Source organism: Juglans microcarpa x Juglans regia, chromosome 1D (genome assembly GCF_004785595.1).
Source record: "Juglans microcarpa x Juglans regia isolate MS1-56 chromosome 1D, Jm3101_v1.0, whole genome shotgun sequence".
NCBI classification, from domain to species: domain Eukaryota; kingdom Viridiplantae; phylum Streptophyta; class Magnoliopsida; order Fagales; family Juglandaceae; genus Juglans; species Juglans microcarpa x Juglans regia.
Window position 1 is genome coordinate 22068121 of NC_054594.1, and position 18656 is coordinate 22086776.

The following is an 18656-nucleotide window of genomic DNA, read 5'->3' on the forward strand; positions in this document are numbered from 1 at the left end:
GTTTTGCATAACTCACTTTGTTTTTCCCCCGGCCTGAGAGAACCGAACACCTCTTATAATTTTAAGCAAACTCAATGACCATAATTTTATGAAAAACTCTATATATATATCCTCAGTCCATTTTGCGGACCCTTTGCGCACGAACGAAGCTGTCATGTCACGGAAAAAATAAAACGGGACATTTTGTTGAAGAGAAATGGGGTTGCGTGGCGTTCTAAGTGCACTACAAGAAAAACAGGCTTTTGTGACCATTTAATTGCGGCGAAAAGATCATTTGTGACCAAAACAGACTCATTTTGGTTATAAATAGTCATTTCGTTGGAATTAATTGGCGACAAATAAACAGTTTTCTTGTAATGGCGGGAGAAAAGAAAACTTATAAAAATATTCATCATGTTAATCGCTAGCTTGATCATCCAGCTTCCAGAAGAAATTTTATTCTTGATTAATGATCAAATGTCTGCACACGATAATATTAATGTTTTGTACCAAAAAATAAGCTGGGGAGAAATAATTAATTGATCATCGATGGATCGGTAACACATCGAAATTAGATCGTTGTTATATGTATATATATATAGCTAATATTAATATCAGTATGTTATTAATTTGTTTATCGTGTATAAACCTTAATAGTTAAGGCAATTAAATCTAACGTGATCACGAGTCATTTAATTCCTGTAAAACAACTAAACTGGTTCTCAAATAATGTTATATAACATGTACAAATCGTTCTTTCTTTAGGAGTTAACTGTTGTAACCAAAGTACGTACGTACGTATAAGGAAGTGGGATTAATTAGCGCCAATCATGAAATTAAATCTCGATCGTGCAAATGGATAGAGTTTTCGCACGTACCCCTTTTTTTATTAGTTTGAAAAGTGTACAAGCATGCATTACAAGAAGATAAAAAAAATTACAAACATTTGGTCTACAACCAAAATAGATCAGAATTTAAGCAAATCGCAAATCAGAATTTCAGTCATCCACATTATATAATAGTAATACTACAGGCAGTCGTAGAGTGCGTAAGTACTGTACTATTATTTTGAAACAGAGTGAGATCTATTATTAAAAAATTAATTTTTTTATGTAGATCTCGTATTTTTTTATTTTTTTCAAAGTGATTGTGCAGTGCTTGCATGCTCACAACTATAACTATCATTTTTCATTATGCCAGGCAGGCCTAGTACTACTACTGCTTCAAATCTTCAATATTATATATAGGAGTTAATTAGCAAGTCTTTCCCACGATCTCAAAAATAATAAGCATGGGAGTAGTATTTATTTTCCATGAACTTAACATATATATATATATATATATATATATATATATATATATATATATATATCGATCTCTCTAATGTGGCAGCTAATTATATATATATATATTTATGCTGATGTCCTCCTCCATGAGTACCGTGACCATGCCCGCCATGGACAGGCCCTCCATTAGGACCGTGACCATGCCCCTCGTGATTTACACCGCCATGGAAATGCCAGCTGCCTCCTCCATTGTCACCATGTTGATCTACGTGATGTCCTCCACCGTTTTGTCTTCTGATGAGGAATATTGGAAGATCATGTTGATTTCCACGGTGAAACATTTTTCCAAGTTTTCCCAGGTCATCACGATGATGACCACCAATAAGATGTCCTCCCCCGTGATGCCTCATGCATTCCATGAGGACCAAGCCTCCCGTGATGTCCCCCCGCATGGCCATGCCCTAGTCCTCCGTCATGACCATGTTCCACGTGATGAGTACCAAGTCCTCCATGAAGTCGATCCCTGGCCATGATGATGTCCGAGATGAGACATTTTTCAAAGTGTTGCTTAGAGGGTAGAATATTGGAAAAGAAAGTTAGATGATGAGTGATATATAGTTTACATTTATAGTGATGGATACGCAGAGGCCAAACAGGAAATCAACAAGCTGGACTGGTAGTTTGAAGCGCGTGCAGATGCGTACTATGCGTGTGCTTTCATGACACGGCTTCAAGTCGGTCGATTGAGTCGTGGTGTTTTATGTTCCTACGGATCGGAGTATCCATGTGAAAAGATAATTGTATAATTAAATGGTAGCGCTTAGGTGGGTTACTCAACATCCATAAGAATGCATGCATGGATAGTAAAATAGATGCTTAATTTTCTTCTTATCAAAGGAAGGATCCAGCTTCCCGACAATGTTGCCGCGTGACATCATTTAAGTTGGCTGTTTAGAGATTGAAAATATAATATTGAATAGAGATTGAGATAGAGAGGAGATAACTAGTGGCCAGAGACACTTTAAGGGTATATCTTTACTATTTTTAAGTGTGATTGAATACAAAGTATTAAAAATCAATTTTTTTTTATTTGATCATTATGAAATCAAATCAAGATAATTTTTTATTTGATTATATCTCCAACATTCCCTCAAACTCAATGATTAATGAGATGATCATGAGAATCATGACGTTGGTGATGAAGTAACTAGTAGCTAGAACATCAAATATGGAGTTGTGGCCAACAATGAGTTGATAATGGGTCAAAACCAACAAATGGCTAACGTACAATAGGTTGAAAGATTAAGTTGACAATAGGCTACATATGGCGTTGGTCAATTATAGGACCAAAACAAAACATCAAAAATGGATTTGAGGCTTCAAATAATGTTCACAATAGATCAAAACCCTATAATTGGCTCACAGCTAATAAAGATATGCAAAATACATGGATTTGAGACGAAACATGGTTGAATGGCTACGAAAATTTTGTAAGCGGTAAAATTGGAAGAAAAACTTAAAAAAAAAAAAAAATCCACAGGATCAAACTTGGCGTTAGGCCTTTAATAACATGATAGCAAATATAATATTGAATAAAAAAAAAGAAGGAGAAGGAAGAATAAGGGAGAGATAGACTACTTTGATGGTTACATATTTGTTATTCTCAAGTGTGATTAAATATAAAGCATTAATGATCCATATTCAAATGAAAATTTCATGGAGATGAAATAAGATAAATATCTTTGAAAATCAAATATCTTGATTTGATAATTATGAAATTAAATCAAGAGAATTCTTGAATTGATATTATCTTCAGCATATATAGTAACATCATGTGACGTTGCATCTATTTCTAAGCATAGTAACATCATGTGTTGCATCTATTTTTAAGCAACTACTTTGAATATTAAGGAGATGAAAGTTTAGGTTTCTGATCAATTAATATGGATTAGAATTGGAATTATCCAATTGCCTACGTTGTCTGCGTTGCCCCGCTGGGAATGGTTTATATTTGAGTACCATTTTTTCGTTTTTCTTAAGAATATTTATTAATGCTACTCTTTTGAATTTATTTCTTAGTTTAAAGAGAGTTGATTCAATTTGGGAGTTTATTTTACTTCCATTCTCTAATAAAAAGCCGATATCTCAATTCTTTAATATTGGAGATCAATTGGAAAACGCTTGTTTACATGATCAAGAAGGAATTTATATTGTGATCTTCATCATAAATTACGAGGCTGATGTCTCTATATTAAGATTGCATTACTTGTCTGATCGATGTCTCAAGATTTGTGTTCTTTTTTAGGTTATTGATCTGTGATTTTCTTGATATATCTTTGGTTGGGTTTTGGTAATGGGACTGATGGTATAATTTCATGCAATTTCAAATCATAATTTGGCCAATGTCTCTTCAATATATGGAAGAAAATACATACATCTTTCGTCATCAAACTTATATTTGTAATTAATATTGCAAATTATTGCAGTACCCTTCAATTATTTTTTATTTCTTTTTCGAAAAATATATGTAGATAGCAGCTAGCTAGCTAGCTAGTACAACGCTGGATTGATCAAGTACAAGCCGTTCGATCGATTTAATTAAGAAGATCAGAGATTCACGCGAAGAACCCCACAACTAATTAAAATTAAGCTGAAAACCTTGAGAAAATGGATAAAGAGTTTACGCCCTTTTTATTTATTTGTAGTACAATACAACTAAGAAATTAAATACATATTTGGTCTTCAACCAAAAGCAGAAGCGCCTTAAGGAGAGACCAGAATTCGAGTCGTCCAGTACATGACCATAAGAGCAGGCCAGTTTCAAATCTTCAATACAACATGCAGCACATCTTTCCCACGATGTCACAGTAAACATGGGAGTACTTATTTTCCATTGACTTAACAAGATACCAACAAAAATATAATGGTATCTCTCTAAGGTGGCCGGCCGGATGATGGTGGTGGTGTCCGGCCCCGCGCCACGACGATGTGGATGATGTCCTCGGCCACGAGCATGCTCCCCAACGATGTCCTCCCTCCATCACGCACGATTCAACATATTCAATATAGCGTACTTTCCCCACAATCTAGCTCTCACAAACAAGTATGAGACTTATTTTCATCAGCTTACAAGACATTAACAAATAACGTGCGGTCGCTCTAGTTTGGATGACGATGATGTTGTTCCCCGCCATGGCAGTGTGGGTGATGTCCTCTCATTTGATGACCATGCCCATGCCCACCACGATGTCCTCGGCCTCCAAGGTTAAGCCCTCCGTGATGCCCCCTTCCAAAAGGACCGTGAACATGACTACGTCCATGCCCATGCCGCCCTATCTGATGTCCGCATATCATATGGGGATTCGCCCCTCCGCCTTGACAGTGGCCGCCGTGGTGTCCCTGAACAGCGTAGGGTGGATGATGATGATGATTTCTGTAGCGAAACATTTTTCCAAACTTTCCAGGTCCATGACCATGCCCACCATGATGTCCCCTTCCGCGATGACCTGCATGAGGACCAAGCCCAACATGATGTCCACCAACATGACAAAGGCCTACTCCGTCGTGACCATGTTCTTCATGATGATGCCCTCCACCATGACCGTGATGTCTTCCGCCACTAGAGGGGCTGCGGAGATGTCCCTCAACATGAGGTGGCTGATATAGAATTACCTGGAGATCAGACATTTTTCCCATGTGATCCTATCCTAGCTAGCTAGCTCAGAGGATAGAAGGAGTGGAAGATAAAGCGAAGATAGGAGATGAATCTAGTTGAAATTTGGAAGGCCTTTTAGGGTATATTTATAGTGATGGATGGGTCAAACCAAAAAACTGATCGGTTTGAAACGTGTGCGCTTTCGCCAGCGCCGTGTGCGGCAAACAAAACAAAGTCGGTGAATCCTTTAGCAATCTGAGCATTGTGTGATTTGTATTGTCTTGGTGGGACCACCTCCATGCGAATGCTTTGACAAGAAGCGGATGCTTTTCTTCTTCTCCAAGTAAATTTTATGCACAGGTCGGTGAATACATTGCCCACGTTGTCATGTGACAGTACCATTTATGTCATCATATAATTCAGCGATTATTTCATAGAGACTAATGAAAAAGAGATAGAGGAGAACATGAGAGAATAATTTTGTTGATTATATTTTTGTTATTCTTACAGGATGGCCCGGTTTGGATACCAAAAAGCATCCAATTTATTTCAACTCATTTAATTTAATTATTATAATTTTATCAAATTCTCATATAAAATATAATAAATAATTTAATTTTTTTAAATCCCAAAATAATAATTATTAGAGACTAAATTAACTGGGTCAAACTTTTTGGAAACCTATCACTAAGGAAAAAGATAAAATTAAGAGATAAGACAAGAAAGAAATAAGATAAAGAAATTGACTCAGAATCCTAAAAGGAAAATATATCACAAGTCAAATTGGACTCTATCACTATAAGGAAATAACCTAAGGAGCAGCTCCCCTACAAATCTGGGGGTTCTCGAGAGGCTCTCTCCATGCACTCTCCACCAACTCTTTTGATACTAAATTCTCTCATTATATTAAGCAATATGTGAAGCCATGAGACATTATAAAATGATCACCTGTTATAGTAGATTTTGCCCCCAACAACCCGTGGATGTAGGCTTTTATGCCGAACCACGTAAATTCTTGTGTCTCCCTTTATTTACTTTTATTCGCTTATTTATTATTTACTTTATGGATGACGCGAAGAACACCGTATCAAAGCCTGAATCACTAACGTGGGTCGGGGATGACTCTTTCTTCCTTTTCAGACTGTTGTGCAATTTTTGGCATTAATAGTTAGCGTCATCTGTGGGATCGAATTTTTCTCTATACCGGAATTGGGAGAAGGATATTCTTCGACTCGCTGGATCATCTACAAAAGTTCAGATTCCTTGGTTCTTGAGATCGTCTCCAAAAAATAAATAGATATATATATTTATTATATGATGCCCGCCACACCCGTTGTAACGACCCGATCCTATAATTTTAGAGATAAATTACAGAAAATTTTTTTTAAGCTCAATAAATGGGTTAAAGCCCATATGAGAATTATCAGATGATTTTTTTTAAACCTAGAGTTAAGGCTCCATTATTATTATTTTATTTTGGTAGTTTTTATTTTTATTTTTTTTATTCAAGCACGTGTGTTAGAGTCCAAACACGAGTACTATTCTTATTTCCTCTTCGTAATAAAACTCCTAGCTACCAGACTTTATTTTATATATTTCAAACACGCACAAAATCTAATCTACTTCCATGCACGTACGTTTCTTCTCCGGGTTTTCACTGGTCTATATATAGAGCTAGGCTCATTACGTCTAACCACTAGCCTCTCCTCAACGCCGCTACCAGCCCACATCCCGTAAGCCACGAACACACAGCCTTCCTCCACCACCTTCCCTCTGTTCGTCCACACACTGGCCAGTTGCACCCAAGACCTCCTCCGTTACGATAACCGAAAACCACAGCCACAGCCCACGTTCAGTCCCGCAGCACGGCTACCCCAATTCACCACCTTACGTTCACCCTCCAACACCCTGAGCTCATGCCATTTTCCCTCCACCGTGAATACAGAAAACAACCGTGTTTCCTAGCTCAGCCTTCCACCGTGAGCCTCTTCCTCTAAGCCGCTCCTCCCTCTGCCATGAATTTTCATGGGAAAACAAACCCACATTTTAGCCCTTTAACACGGCATAAGGACCCCGAACGGAAGCCACCTAACGTGTCGACGCCCTCCACCACCGTCGCTTGGCCAAGCCAACCATGTCCGGCGATACCCTTCAGCCGAGCCGTTGAGAACCACATGGACAATACTCTATTTTACTATACCGAAACAGAGGAGATATCGTTGCCCAAACTGAGAGCCATGTTCTGCCACTGTTGGGCCGCGACGCCATCGTCGGTAGCAACAAATGACGCCGGAGATCTAGCCTCCACCACCCAGTATCGCCCAGCGCCACCGCCCAAAGCCCCATGCATGCTGTGTGGTGCATAAACCTTCTCCCCGTAATCTCTCTAATATTCAGTTTTCTCTCTCTCTCTCTCTCTCTCTCTCTCTCTCATAACTCTTTCTCACTCTCAGTTGCATAGCCGCCACTCGTTGGAGTTGACGCCGTGCCCAGCCACCAGACCCACCGTCGTGACTGCTTCTTCCTCTCTCGGTGAGCATCGAACCACCCAACCAGAATATGCATGCAACCCATTCACTTGTAAAACACAACCCGAATATGCATGCAACCCGTAAGATCATTTTTAAGTGGGTTAGTTAAATTACAAAAATGCCCTTTGTATTGTTTTTTTCAAAAATACACATGCCTATTTAGGATTAAAAGATGAGAATATTTTAGTGCTAGGAAGAATCTAGGTTTAGGAATTATAGACTATTTTAGTATTTTAGGTTTTAAATAAAATCACATGTTTAATTAGAAATTTATGCAAATTACGTGTTTATTTTATAGGTGACCGATTAGGTGCCGAAAATAGTGGATTAGCACTACAAGGTAAGTAGCATTATTATACCCATGTATGTATGGTAAACGACATGTCTTTTGTAAAAATATTTTGCATGTATGCCAGTCTTTGGAAGCTCCTCTTTAGGTACCCATCATGATATATTTATGAAAATCTATGATTTTATATGAAGATTTATGCATTAAATGATTTATTAAAATCTATGATTTTATGTGAAATTTTATGAATATTGATGATCTCATGTGATAATTTATACATTAAAATAATTATGGGAAGTCATACATGATTTTATGTAAGAGTTATTTCATAAAATTATTTATAAAATGCATGATTTTATGTGAGAGTTATACATAAAATTATTTTATGTGAGAGTTATGCATAAAATTTTCTATGAAAGTCATGAATTTATGTGAGGGAACATGTATCACGATATTTATGAAAGAATGCGATTTCATTTGAAATCTATGACACGATATGACAAGTATGTATGTGATTTTTTTAAATCTATGAAATGACAAGTATGCAAGTATGATTTTGATAAAATATGTAACGGTCTATGTTATGATATGAAGACGGTACCTATGTTATGGGCATATTGCATTGCCAGGTCATGCATACTGGTAGTGCACCCAGTATGTCTTTCTTATGTATGGATTCCATAACTCGCGGCCACGGGCGGAATCGGAATCTATTTAGATTCGCTAACCCTAACTCATGGGAGTCAACAGTGGGTAATGGCCTATGATAAATGAAAAGATAAGTCCATATTCATGTTCATGTTAATTACATATGTATTTATGAATATGCACGTTTTTCAAAAAATCTTATGCTTATTATGTTTACTATATGATGTATTGCTTATTGAGTATTCGACTCATTTAGTTTATTTTTATGTTTTTAAACTACCCTAGATGATGACATTTATGAGGATGAGACTGCAGAACAGGACTTGACCCCGGGAGGCGAGGCAGAGGCCTAGACAGATTATGCTATGATTATTTCTATGGTTTATAGTTTAAATAAATTATTTTGATAAGCATATGAGACTTTCGTATTTTTTTTTAAATAAGTGCTTCTGTAGACTTTATTTTAGATTTTTAGGATTTATTGAAATTTGTTATTTATGGAAATCTTTCGCATCTAGCGCTTTGTTAAAAAGAAAAGCTTTTAAGTTTAAGTTTAGTAGTAGCACACTGTCTCTCCGAAAATTCTAAAATATCTTTTTGGGAAGCGGGGTGTTACACCCTTGCACAATGTGAATTCTACACTCAAAAGATCGTCACCGAAACATCAAAGAAGTGTGTCAATGCTCCTCGCCACAAAATTGCATGGAAACCTCCCTGCCACATGCAGTATTAGTGCTCACCAAAGAAGCTTTTCGCCATCGGTTCTCGCCGCTAAGATTTGCTTTCATGCACGGTTCCTCGCCACAAAGATACTTCTCACCACTTACTCACCATAAAGCCCCTCGCCACAGTGGGTTTACTCGCCACAAGTACTTGCCGCTATAACTCCACTAAAGCTTCTCACTAGCAGTTCTCGCCTCTACGAGTTGCTGCCAGTCATATGTTCCCTCGCCACAGTGGCTTTCCTTCTGAACAATACTTGTCGCCATAATTCCACTCTAGCTCCCGCCAGTTGTTCTCGCCATTACGAGTTGTTGCTCGTTACATGTTTCCTCGCCACAAGGGTGCTGCTCGCTAGTCGCCAGTTGCTGATCACACGAAGTATTGCTCGCCAGTTGCTCAACACACAAAGTGTTCCTCGCCAGTTGCTCTCTCACATGGTGTTGCTCGCCCACAAAGTTTTGCTCGCCAATTGCTCACCACATGAGGCAGTTTGCTAAATCGTAGCTCACTGCGAAGGTTCAATTGCTGTCTAACTCGCCACCGAAGGTTCTTGCCAATAGTGCTTACCACCATAACTCCATTGAAGCTCCTCGCTAGCAGTCCTTGCCACTGCGAGTTTCTGCCAGTTACGTGTTTCCTAGCCATAGTGGGTTTACTCGCCACAAAGACTTTAGTTGTCCGTGCATGGATTGCTCGTCGAGAGATGTAGCTCACGAATTGCTTAACCACGAGATACTCCTCGCCAGTTAGGCAATGTACAAAATGTTCCTTGCCAGTTGCTCTCCCACACGGTGTTGCTCGCCAATTGCTCACCCACAAAGTTCTACTCACCAATTGCTCACCACATGAGGTAATCCTCACCAGTTGCACACCACAGAGAGGGCACCTCGCCATACACATTATTTTCCACGCCATTCGCATGAATTTTACTCAATGATGGTCCGAGCAAAAAAAAAAAGAGCTAATTGACTCGAAAGTGAACTCATCAAAGAACAAGAATTTTCATTGCTACAAACGCGCTCAAGGATGAATAATTTCCCCATGAATCATTCAACAGCGAATGATCTCAATTAGGACAAATTACTGCTCCTTCAAATTTGTTATTTTATTCTTATTAACGAAGTTGATTTTTTGAAAGACTTTTCTCACTAAGCTCTTCAAGATTCCACGAGAAACTTGACTACTACATGTCATGGGAACATACTTCACTAGTATAAACGAATTGCATGGTGCAAAGCACCAACAATGAAGCGGATTGCGGGTTCCATTTGTGCATCTCAATTTATCTTCAACAAAATAGGTCATTTGGTATCGCGGGCATCCCATGCCTTTTTGTTGCTATCGCGAGCATTCCAGGCCTTCATCAATGCCAGAGCATGGCTACCCACGGGCATCGCTCATGTGTCACCAGCCTTCACCACACTCAAGCAAAGATAACCAAGTGAAAATTCCTCCAGACGCGGTGCAATCAAGAAGGGCATGGAGGTCAAATAACCCCATGACCCACTCAGTAATTAAAGAAGGGTGTGGAGGTCAAAGAGTCCCACGACCCGCTTAGCAATCAGGAAGGGCATGGAGGTCAAAGAACTCCATGGCCCACTCAGCAATCAAGAAGGGCGTAAGGGTCAAAGAACCCCACGACTCACTCAGCAACTAGAAGAGGACACATGCCCCTTGGCGAGCAACAAGACCAATGCCTTAGGCAAAGTAAGCAAGCCAACACCTCTCGACAAGCAACAAAACTGACATCTCCACCATGTAACCGCACCAAGGTCTCCATGGAAAGTATTGTGTAGGCCGTGCACAGGGTGCTCCTCACCAACATATGCCGCCCATATGTCACCAGCCTTCACCACTCAAGCGAGATGGACCAGGTTTTGAAAGTTCAAACTTGTGATTTGGATTATTTAACCTAACATGTTTGTTTTTATTGGTACGATTGATCTCTAACTCTCACCAAAGGTGATGTGGTCGAGGGATCTCCCACTAGTTTCAAATCTACAAGGTAAAACGGTCGAGGTGATCTCCTGTTAACTCCTTCTCGCCAATGGTGACATGGTCAAGGTGATATCCCACTAGACTCATATTTACAAGGTAAAATGGTCAAGGTGGTCTCTCATTAACTCCTTCTTACCAAAGGTAACGTGGTCGATAGATCTCCCCCTAGTCTCAAATTTACAAGGTAAAAAGGTCGAGGTGATCTCCCGTTAACTCATTCTCGCCAAAGGTAATGTGGTCGAGGTGATCTCTCACTAGCCTCATTTTTACAAGGTAAAATTGTCAAGGTGATCTCTCGTTAACTCATTCTCACCAAAAGTGACGTGGTCGAGGTGATCTCCCACTAGTCTCATATTTACAAGGTAAAATGGTCGAGGTGATCTCCCGTTAACTCCTTCTGACCAAATGTGACATGGTCAAGGGATCTCTCACTAGCCTCAAATTTAAAAGGTAAAACGGTTGAGGGATCTCTCGTTAACACCTACATCTGAGCGTCTCCATTCGCTACAACTGCCGCTAGCTGGTTACCTTTGAAAACGAGCTTCCAAACTCTATAACCACCTCGCGTGGGTGTCATTCGGAAACAAGTCAACAGGCTCAACAACCACATAAGATGTGATGAGAATTTTGTAATCATGAAATAGTTTAAATAGTAATGAAATGGTTTGAATTATGATGTTTTGTTGGGTTTTAGGAAACGAGAGAAAAAAAATTGAATAAAAATGTTATAAAATTAAAATATTCTTAAAATATAATTTTTGTTTTGAAATTTGAAAATGTAGTATTATTTTTTGTGTTTTGTTTAAAAGTTTGGAAAAATTATAATGATTAAGTAATGACTAGATAAAAATTTTGAAGATAAAAAGTGTTTGTATTTAAGTTATATCTATGAAGAAAATTATGAGAAAAGATGATATATAATATTAGTATAGTTTTCCAAACATGTCCCTTGGCGCTATTATTGACCGTCCACCGACAAATTCTCAGGCTCAACCTTCTGTTACGGGCTGTGAGCCACAAAAATTATGGGAGGAGCCGTGTGTGGAAAAAAGGTTTTAATTTGTGAACTCAAACGGATGTTTAGACAGTTTTCATCCTTTGGCTTATTTGAATAAAGTGGAAAACAAAAGTAATATTGAGATTACTTTTGCACTTTTTTCCCAACAAAGCAACGGACGTTTGCTCCCTACTTTGTACCATTAATTCTCCTCACTCAAAATCCCATCCTTCACGGCACTTTGACATCCAACTCTTTCAATCATTTTCTCCGCGTTTTTAATATTGTATCTCTACCCTTTTCCTACTCTATATATGCACTTTCCCCTTCAGAGAACACTTTTGGAAAATGAAACCCAAGCAATGGCACATGGCATGGAGAACCCAATCACCTGTGAATTATAACATAAAACTTCAATCTTAAATATGAACATTTATTTGATCATATATTTTAAATATAAAATATATATATTAATTATATTTTATGCCTTAATATATTATCACTAACATATAGTAATAGTATTATACCAATAGTTTATGTATATAAGTATCAATTATATCATTCCAGGATTATTAGAATATGATACCTAGTCATGGCTTTGTTTAAGAAGATGACTTCAAATGTGACAAAAAGGCAGTTATTGACATTAAAATATGCTCAATTTCTAACATTTTTAATGCCCCTATCCTAGCTACAATTTGAAGTTGGACAATGGCATTTAAGGTAGGGGTGTGCATCCGGATCCGGATATCCGGCCATAACCGGATCCGGATCCGGATGGTAAAAGCCGGGCGGTTATCCGGATTCAATCTGGATATAAACTGATATCCGGATTTTTCACTATAAATCCAGATTTTCCACTATAATCCAGATTTTTCACTATATGCATAATCCAGATTGTTCACTACAAACCCAGATTTTTCACTATAATCTGGGTTGTTAATACTTTTTTTTTTTTTGTTTTAAAGAAGACTAAACTTAAAAAAATGTTTTTATAGCACTTGTTTTTTTTTTTAAAAAATTCTGATATGCTTAAATTGCCCAAATTTTTTTAAAAAAATAATTTAAACACTTTTTAAAAGATTTTTATAAAAAAAAAATTAATTAAAGAACAAAATAAATAAATAATATTGTTGTTACCACACAATGCAAAACATAAATTTACAAAGAACAAAAGAAATATTAATACATCACAACTAATTAAACTAAAACATAATTTACAAAGAGCAAAAGAAATATTAATACATCACAACTAATTAAACTAAAACATAAATTTACAAAGAACAAAATGTATTAGTCTTCACATCCTGAATCTGGAATTGGGGGGAAATTTTCTACTATACTATCTCTCCATAAGCTACCAAAAACATCAATTGCAACAGAAAAATGAAAACTATAATGATTAAAAACAATAAGTCAAAAAGAACAAGAGAATAAAACTTAAAATAAAACCTCACAAAGACACTACAATAATTAATCTAATACACCAAGTAGCTTATTTTTTGTTATGAAGCTTAGCTTACATTTCTTCTTTTTGGTGAATGTTCCTGCCATGTACTTGCTTTTCATTTTAGCTACAACATGCTGTCATTTCTATTCTCAGATAGTAATTGCAAATAATGATTCACAAAGATAAGCAACACACATGGTAGAGGAAAACAGATTTGTTGTTTGTGATCATACAACAGAACTACGAAGAACAACCAGATTTACTAGGTGCCAAAAAAAAAAAAAAGAGTCTCTTTTGCTTTTTATACCTGCCAATTTGAATTTACGTTGAAAGAAACTTGCTTCCAGTATAGATCTCCTGCAATCGAAGGTTAAATATCAAATAAATCAGCCAGCTGCCTTCTTATCAAATAATTCAAGACATAAATGTTTTGCTATACTAACCCGATGTAATAGGCCGGCTAGTTTGATTTGTCAGTAAATTATAAGCTCATAATAAACATAATTTTTCAAAGGAAAAAAATATCCTCTATCTGCAATATTGCACTAATCTTAATTTCATCCTAAGAAATACCATCTATTCGCATTGCATATGATTGATCTTTCGTCCTCTTAATAAGCTTATAAACAGATTTTTTTCAAAGGAAGAAAGTTCATCTATCTCTCCATACTACACATGATAGATTGATATTTTATCCTTCTTTTTCTTTAAATCTTGCATACAAAATGCATGATCCCTGAGAACAAATATTTCAATGATTCAATTAAAAATCTTTGACAATCTCTCCAATAGTTATTTGAGTGTATTTCCAATTAGCTAGGTCAAAGTATGTTCAGTATCTCCAAGAGATCAGAGACTGAATTCAAGTAGCAAAACAAAATACAAAGAAGGCCACGTTTGCAAATAATAAAGGCATTCAATTAGCTTGCAGCAGGTTGCCTTGCAAAAATGTTAAGACAGTCAAAACAAATGAAACTCAGTACCAAATCTCCCCTAAAATATAAAACATGGGGCTTCAAGAAAATGCACCATGCAAGTTTTAATTGCAAAAGGTTTTGTCAGCAGATCAGATAACAGCTAGGCAAAGTGCATGGTTCTGTCTTTCTTTTTCTTCTCTCTCTCTTTGTGCTAATAAACTCAGCTTCTTGCAAGTCCCAATCAGCGAGTCATTTTGGTCATATTCTCGGCAAACAAACACAACATTAGATTTGTATATACTATTTTTACCCAAATTAAACAACCCAAAAGCAAATCAATGACTCTCTTATCCATTTTTAAACGAACCAACAACCCACACAAATCCAAACCCACTTACTCAAATCCAAAGTCCATCTAACTTTAAACACAACATAAAAATATCTATACAAACCGAGCAACAGAGATGAACATACCGTAGGATTCGGAGTTGAGAGAAAGAGATGGGGCTCGCAGACTCGGCGCTCGCAGTGATGGCTAGCAGCTAGAGTTTCACTTTTCAACTTAGTTGAGAGAAAGGGGGCTCCGAGCCTTCCTCACTCGAGTGAAATGAGAGGCAGAGAGGCGCTCAAGGGGTGCAAACCAGTGACGGCAAGGCTAGGGTTTCACCGTTTCAGAGACACTCAGACACAGAAACGAGTATGACTCTATGAAAAGAATGAAAGTCAAAGACTCGAAGGAATGAGGATCAAATCTCAGGGTTGCAAACGGCGCCGTTTTAAATCAAAACCAATGTTTTTTTAAAAAAAGCAACCGGTTACAGAAATCGGGTTAAAAACCACATCCAGACGGGTATGAAATTTTTTTACCCTCTCGGATGCACCTGGATTTTCAGGTTTCGGACCGGATTTCCAAAAAAAGGGGTCCGGTTGAACACCATTAATTTAAGGTCCTATATTGTTCTAGAAACTTGAAAATACTGAGTTGTGAAAATTAAAGAAGTGTATAGAACAAGTTGAAGTGTTTTTTGTTACGTATTGTGTATAAATTCAAGTTGAAAGGAAAAATGACACAAAAATAAGAACAAGTTCTTCAGCTTGCAAATGCATGTGTATGACTGATGCAAGTACTTTCAAATTTTTATGAGCCTACCATACCCATCCCAAGATGGTTTTTCCATAAAGGGAGAGGATATTGTCTTGCTTCTATCTTCTGATCTAAAACTGGGCAGCAATTTCAAGAGAACAGAGGGGGAGCAAGTAACTTAATAATAACTTTAAATCTTTTTAAGTGTAAGGGTATATATAGAACTAATAAAGAGCTGTAAAAAAAGAGTACGATATCATGACTAAAATACTCAGTACAATTTAATTTAAGAAAATTCTTTCTAAACTTGGAACTAAAAAATTATGAAGAACCTTTATGTAGTCTTTCTAAACTTGCACCTACCCAAACAATAAATTGTAATTACAACAAAAAAATAAAATGTAATGTTGCTGTAAACTTTTAGAACATAAAGTAGTCTTAACCTTTACTTTTTTTAAAAAAGTAATGATCTTCATTGTTGATGTTAGAAAAATAAAAATGAAAAAGAAGATGATTTTAATATGTGTTGATACTTGAACTTTTTACTTTTAATATCTTGACTCCATGTATGTATGAGATCAAAAAAATATGTTGAAAGGGAATCCAATATGACTCACTAGTTAAACAGGGTATTCACTGTTACCTTGGAATAGCCCCATAATATTTTCTCAGCTACTTTACTGATCTCAAGTACTAAAAAATACTTTACAACTTTAGAATAAAACATCACCATCGGCAGAATTGGTAAAGATACTAAAAAAATCCTAAAAACCATCGCCATCAGCTATTAACATACCCAAAGACTTAGCTTGTATACAACATATATATTGCTATTATGGAAATATAAATAATTAGAAGGTCTAATTATATCATTCTACCACAATAATAGCATAAGGGAAGAGCCTATAATTGCGGTTTACTTTACCAAAAATTCATAGGCCTATGATCTCCACCAGGGCCCGAGTTACCTAAGGAATTAATTACATCAATATTGAGTTTCAAAGTATTTTCAAGAGGATTAATGTAGTACTGGACTAAAAGGTTTTTTGTTTGTCTACAATGATTTCACAGGTTTATACAAAAGTATATATTTAATTAAATCCAAACAATCCCAGGAATTCACTTCGGAAGTATATACAACACCCAACACAATATACACCTACTAAATCCATATTCCATTTAAACTCCACATAAAACAAACCAACACAACCTCATGCTTCACAATTATTATGCTTCACTTGCAACTCCATTTCAATCCACATTTAGAAACCATTCACAACACTCCACTTCACACTGACCTAAATTATAAAACCTACTAATCATGTATACTGCCCATGTACATCATTCCAACACCAAATAATCAAATAAATCGAATAGCCTATAAAAGGGAGAGAAAGAGAGAGAGCTATGCCAAGAGATAAAAGAGAGCTTCAAGAAGGCAGGGTTCACAGCTGGGCCATAGCTTTGTGGCTAGGTATTTCTGAGGCACACTAGGTGGTCTTGGGTGGAGCTACGATGAACTACATAGACTGTGGACAGTGGCGTGCAATAGGTGGATCTTCGACAATGTGACCGTGAAGGTTGGTTAGCCGTGCATGTGTTTGTGGTGGCTCTTGTTTGCGGTGGCTCCGTGGCTGCTGGCAGTGGTCGGTAGGAGTGAAGGGAGAAAAAAGGGTCATAGTCCTGGGGGGAAATAGAAGGTGTAAAACAAAAAATGGGGAAAACAAAAAGGAAGGGGGTGGGTTGGGATGGGGGAAGGGGGGGGGGGGGAAGCGAAGGGGAAAAAGAGAAAGGAAGAAGGGGACAAATATTATTTGCTATATTATTTCTAATGATCTTAATTTTATGGAAAAAACAATATTAATTTTGACCAATTGTAACTCTTGAGAAATAAAATGGTCCAATATAATTATTTGCAGTGAATATTTTCTGACGATGTTATTTAGGTGGCAAAAGAGTAATTATTTGCTACCAAATAATACTCGTGGGAACTGTAAATTTTTTGTCACCAACCAGTTCCATCACTAATGGATGCATATGTCACCGAAAAAAATTTGATCTATCAACTTCTTTCTGCTTATCTTAATTTTGTGGGAAAAAACCTTTAATTGTCACAAATTGTAACTCGTGACAAATAAAATGATCCAATATAGTTATTTGCAGCCAGAATTTTCTAACGACGTGTATTTGGTGGTAAAATTTAATTATTTGCTACCAAATAGTATTCGCAGGAACTGTATTTTCACTTGTAATCAACAAATTTCGTCACTAATGAATTCATATGTCACCGAAAAAATTTTTGGTCTATCAACTTTTTTTCTGATTATCTTAATTTTCTAAGAAAAAACCTTTAATTGTCACAAATTGTAATTTGTGACAAATAAAATGGTCCAATATAGTTATTTGCGACGAGCATTTTTTGACGACGTGTATTGGGGGCGAAATTTAATTATTTACTACCAAATAGTATTTGCGGGAACTGTAAATTTTTTGTCACCAACCAGTTCCGTCACTAACGAATACATATGTCACCGTAAAAAAATTTGATCTACCAACTTTTTTTTTTATTATCTTAATTTTTTGGGAAAAAAACCTTTAATTTTCATAAATCGTAACTCATGACAAATAAAATGATCCAATATAATTATTTACGGCGAGAATTTTCTGACAACGTGTATTTGGTGGCAAAATTTAATTATTTGCTACCAAATAGTATTTGCGGGAACTTTTTTTTTTTTTTTTTGTAACCAACAAATTCCGTCACTAATGAATGCATATGCTACGGTAAAAGAATTTGATCTACCAACTTTTTTTTTTATGATCTTAATTTTGTGGGAAAAAACATTTAATTCACACAGATTGTAACTCCTGACAAATAATATAGTCTAAAATAATTATTTGCGACGAGAAATTTTTGATGACATGTATTTAGTGATAAAATTTAATTATTTACAACCAAATAGTACTATTCACAGGAGCTATTTTTTTCTTTTAACCAACCAATTCTGTTAGTACCAATGAATGCATATCTCACCGCAAAAACAATATTCTTTGCAAACTTTTTTTGATGATTTTAATTTTGTGTGAAAAAATTTTTAT

General features: G+C 36.6%; 1 protein-coding gene across 1 annotated transcript; it reads right to left on the reverse strand.

Annotated features, from left to right (window-relative positions):
• Window positions 1–4424: 4424 nt before the first annotated feature.
• On the reverse strand, window positions 4425–4952 carry LOC121240891 (cold and drought-regulated protein CORA-like). The gene has a single exon (XM_041138438.1). The coding sequence runs from the start codon at window positions 4950–4952 to the stop codon at window positions 4425–4427; it is 528 nt and encodes a 175-aa protein (XP_040994372.1).
• Between the last annotated feature and the right edge of the window lie 13704 nt (window positions 4953–18656).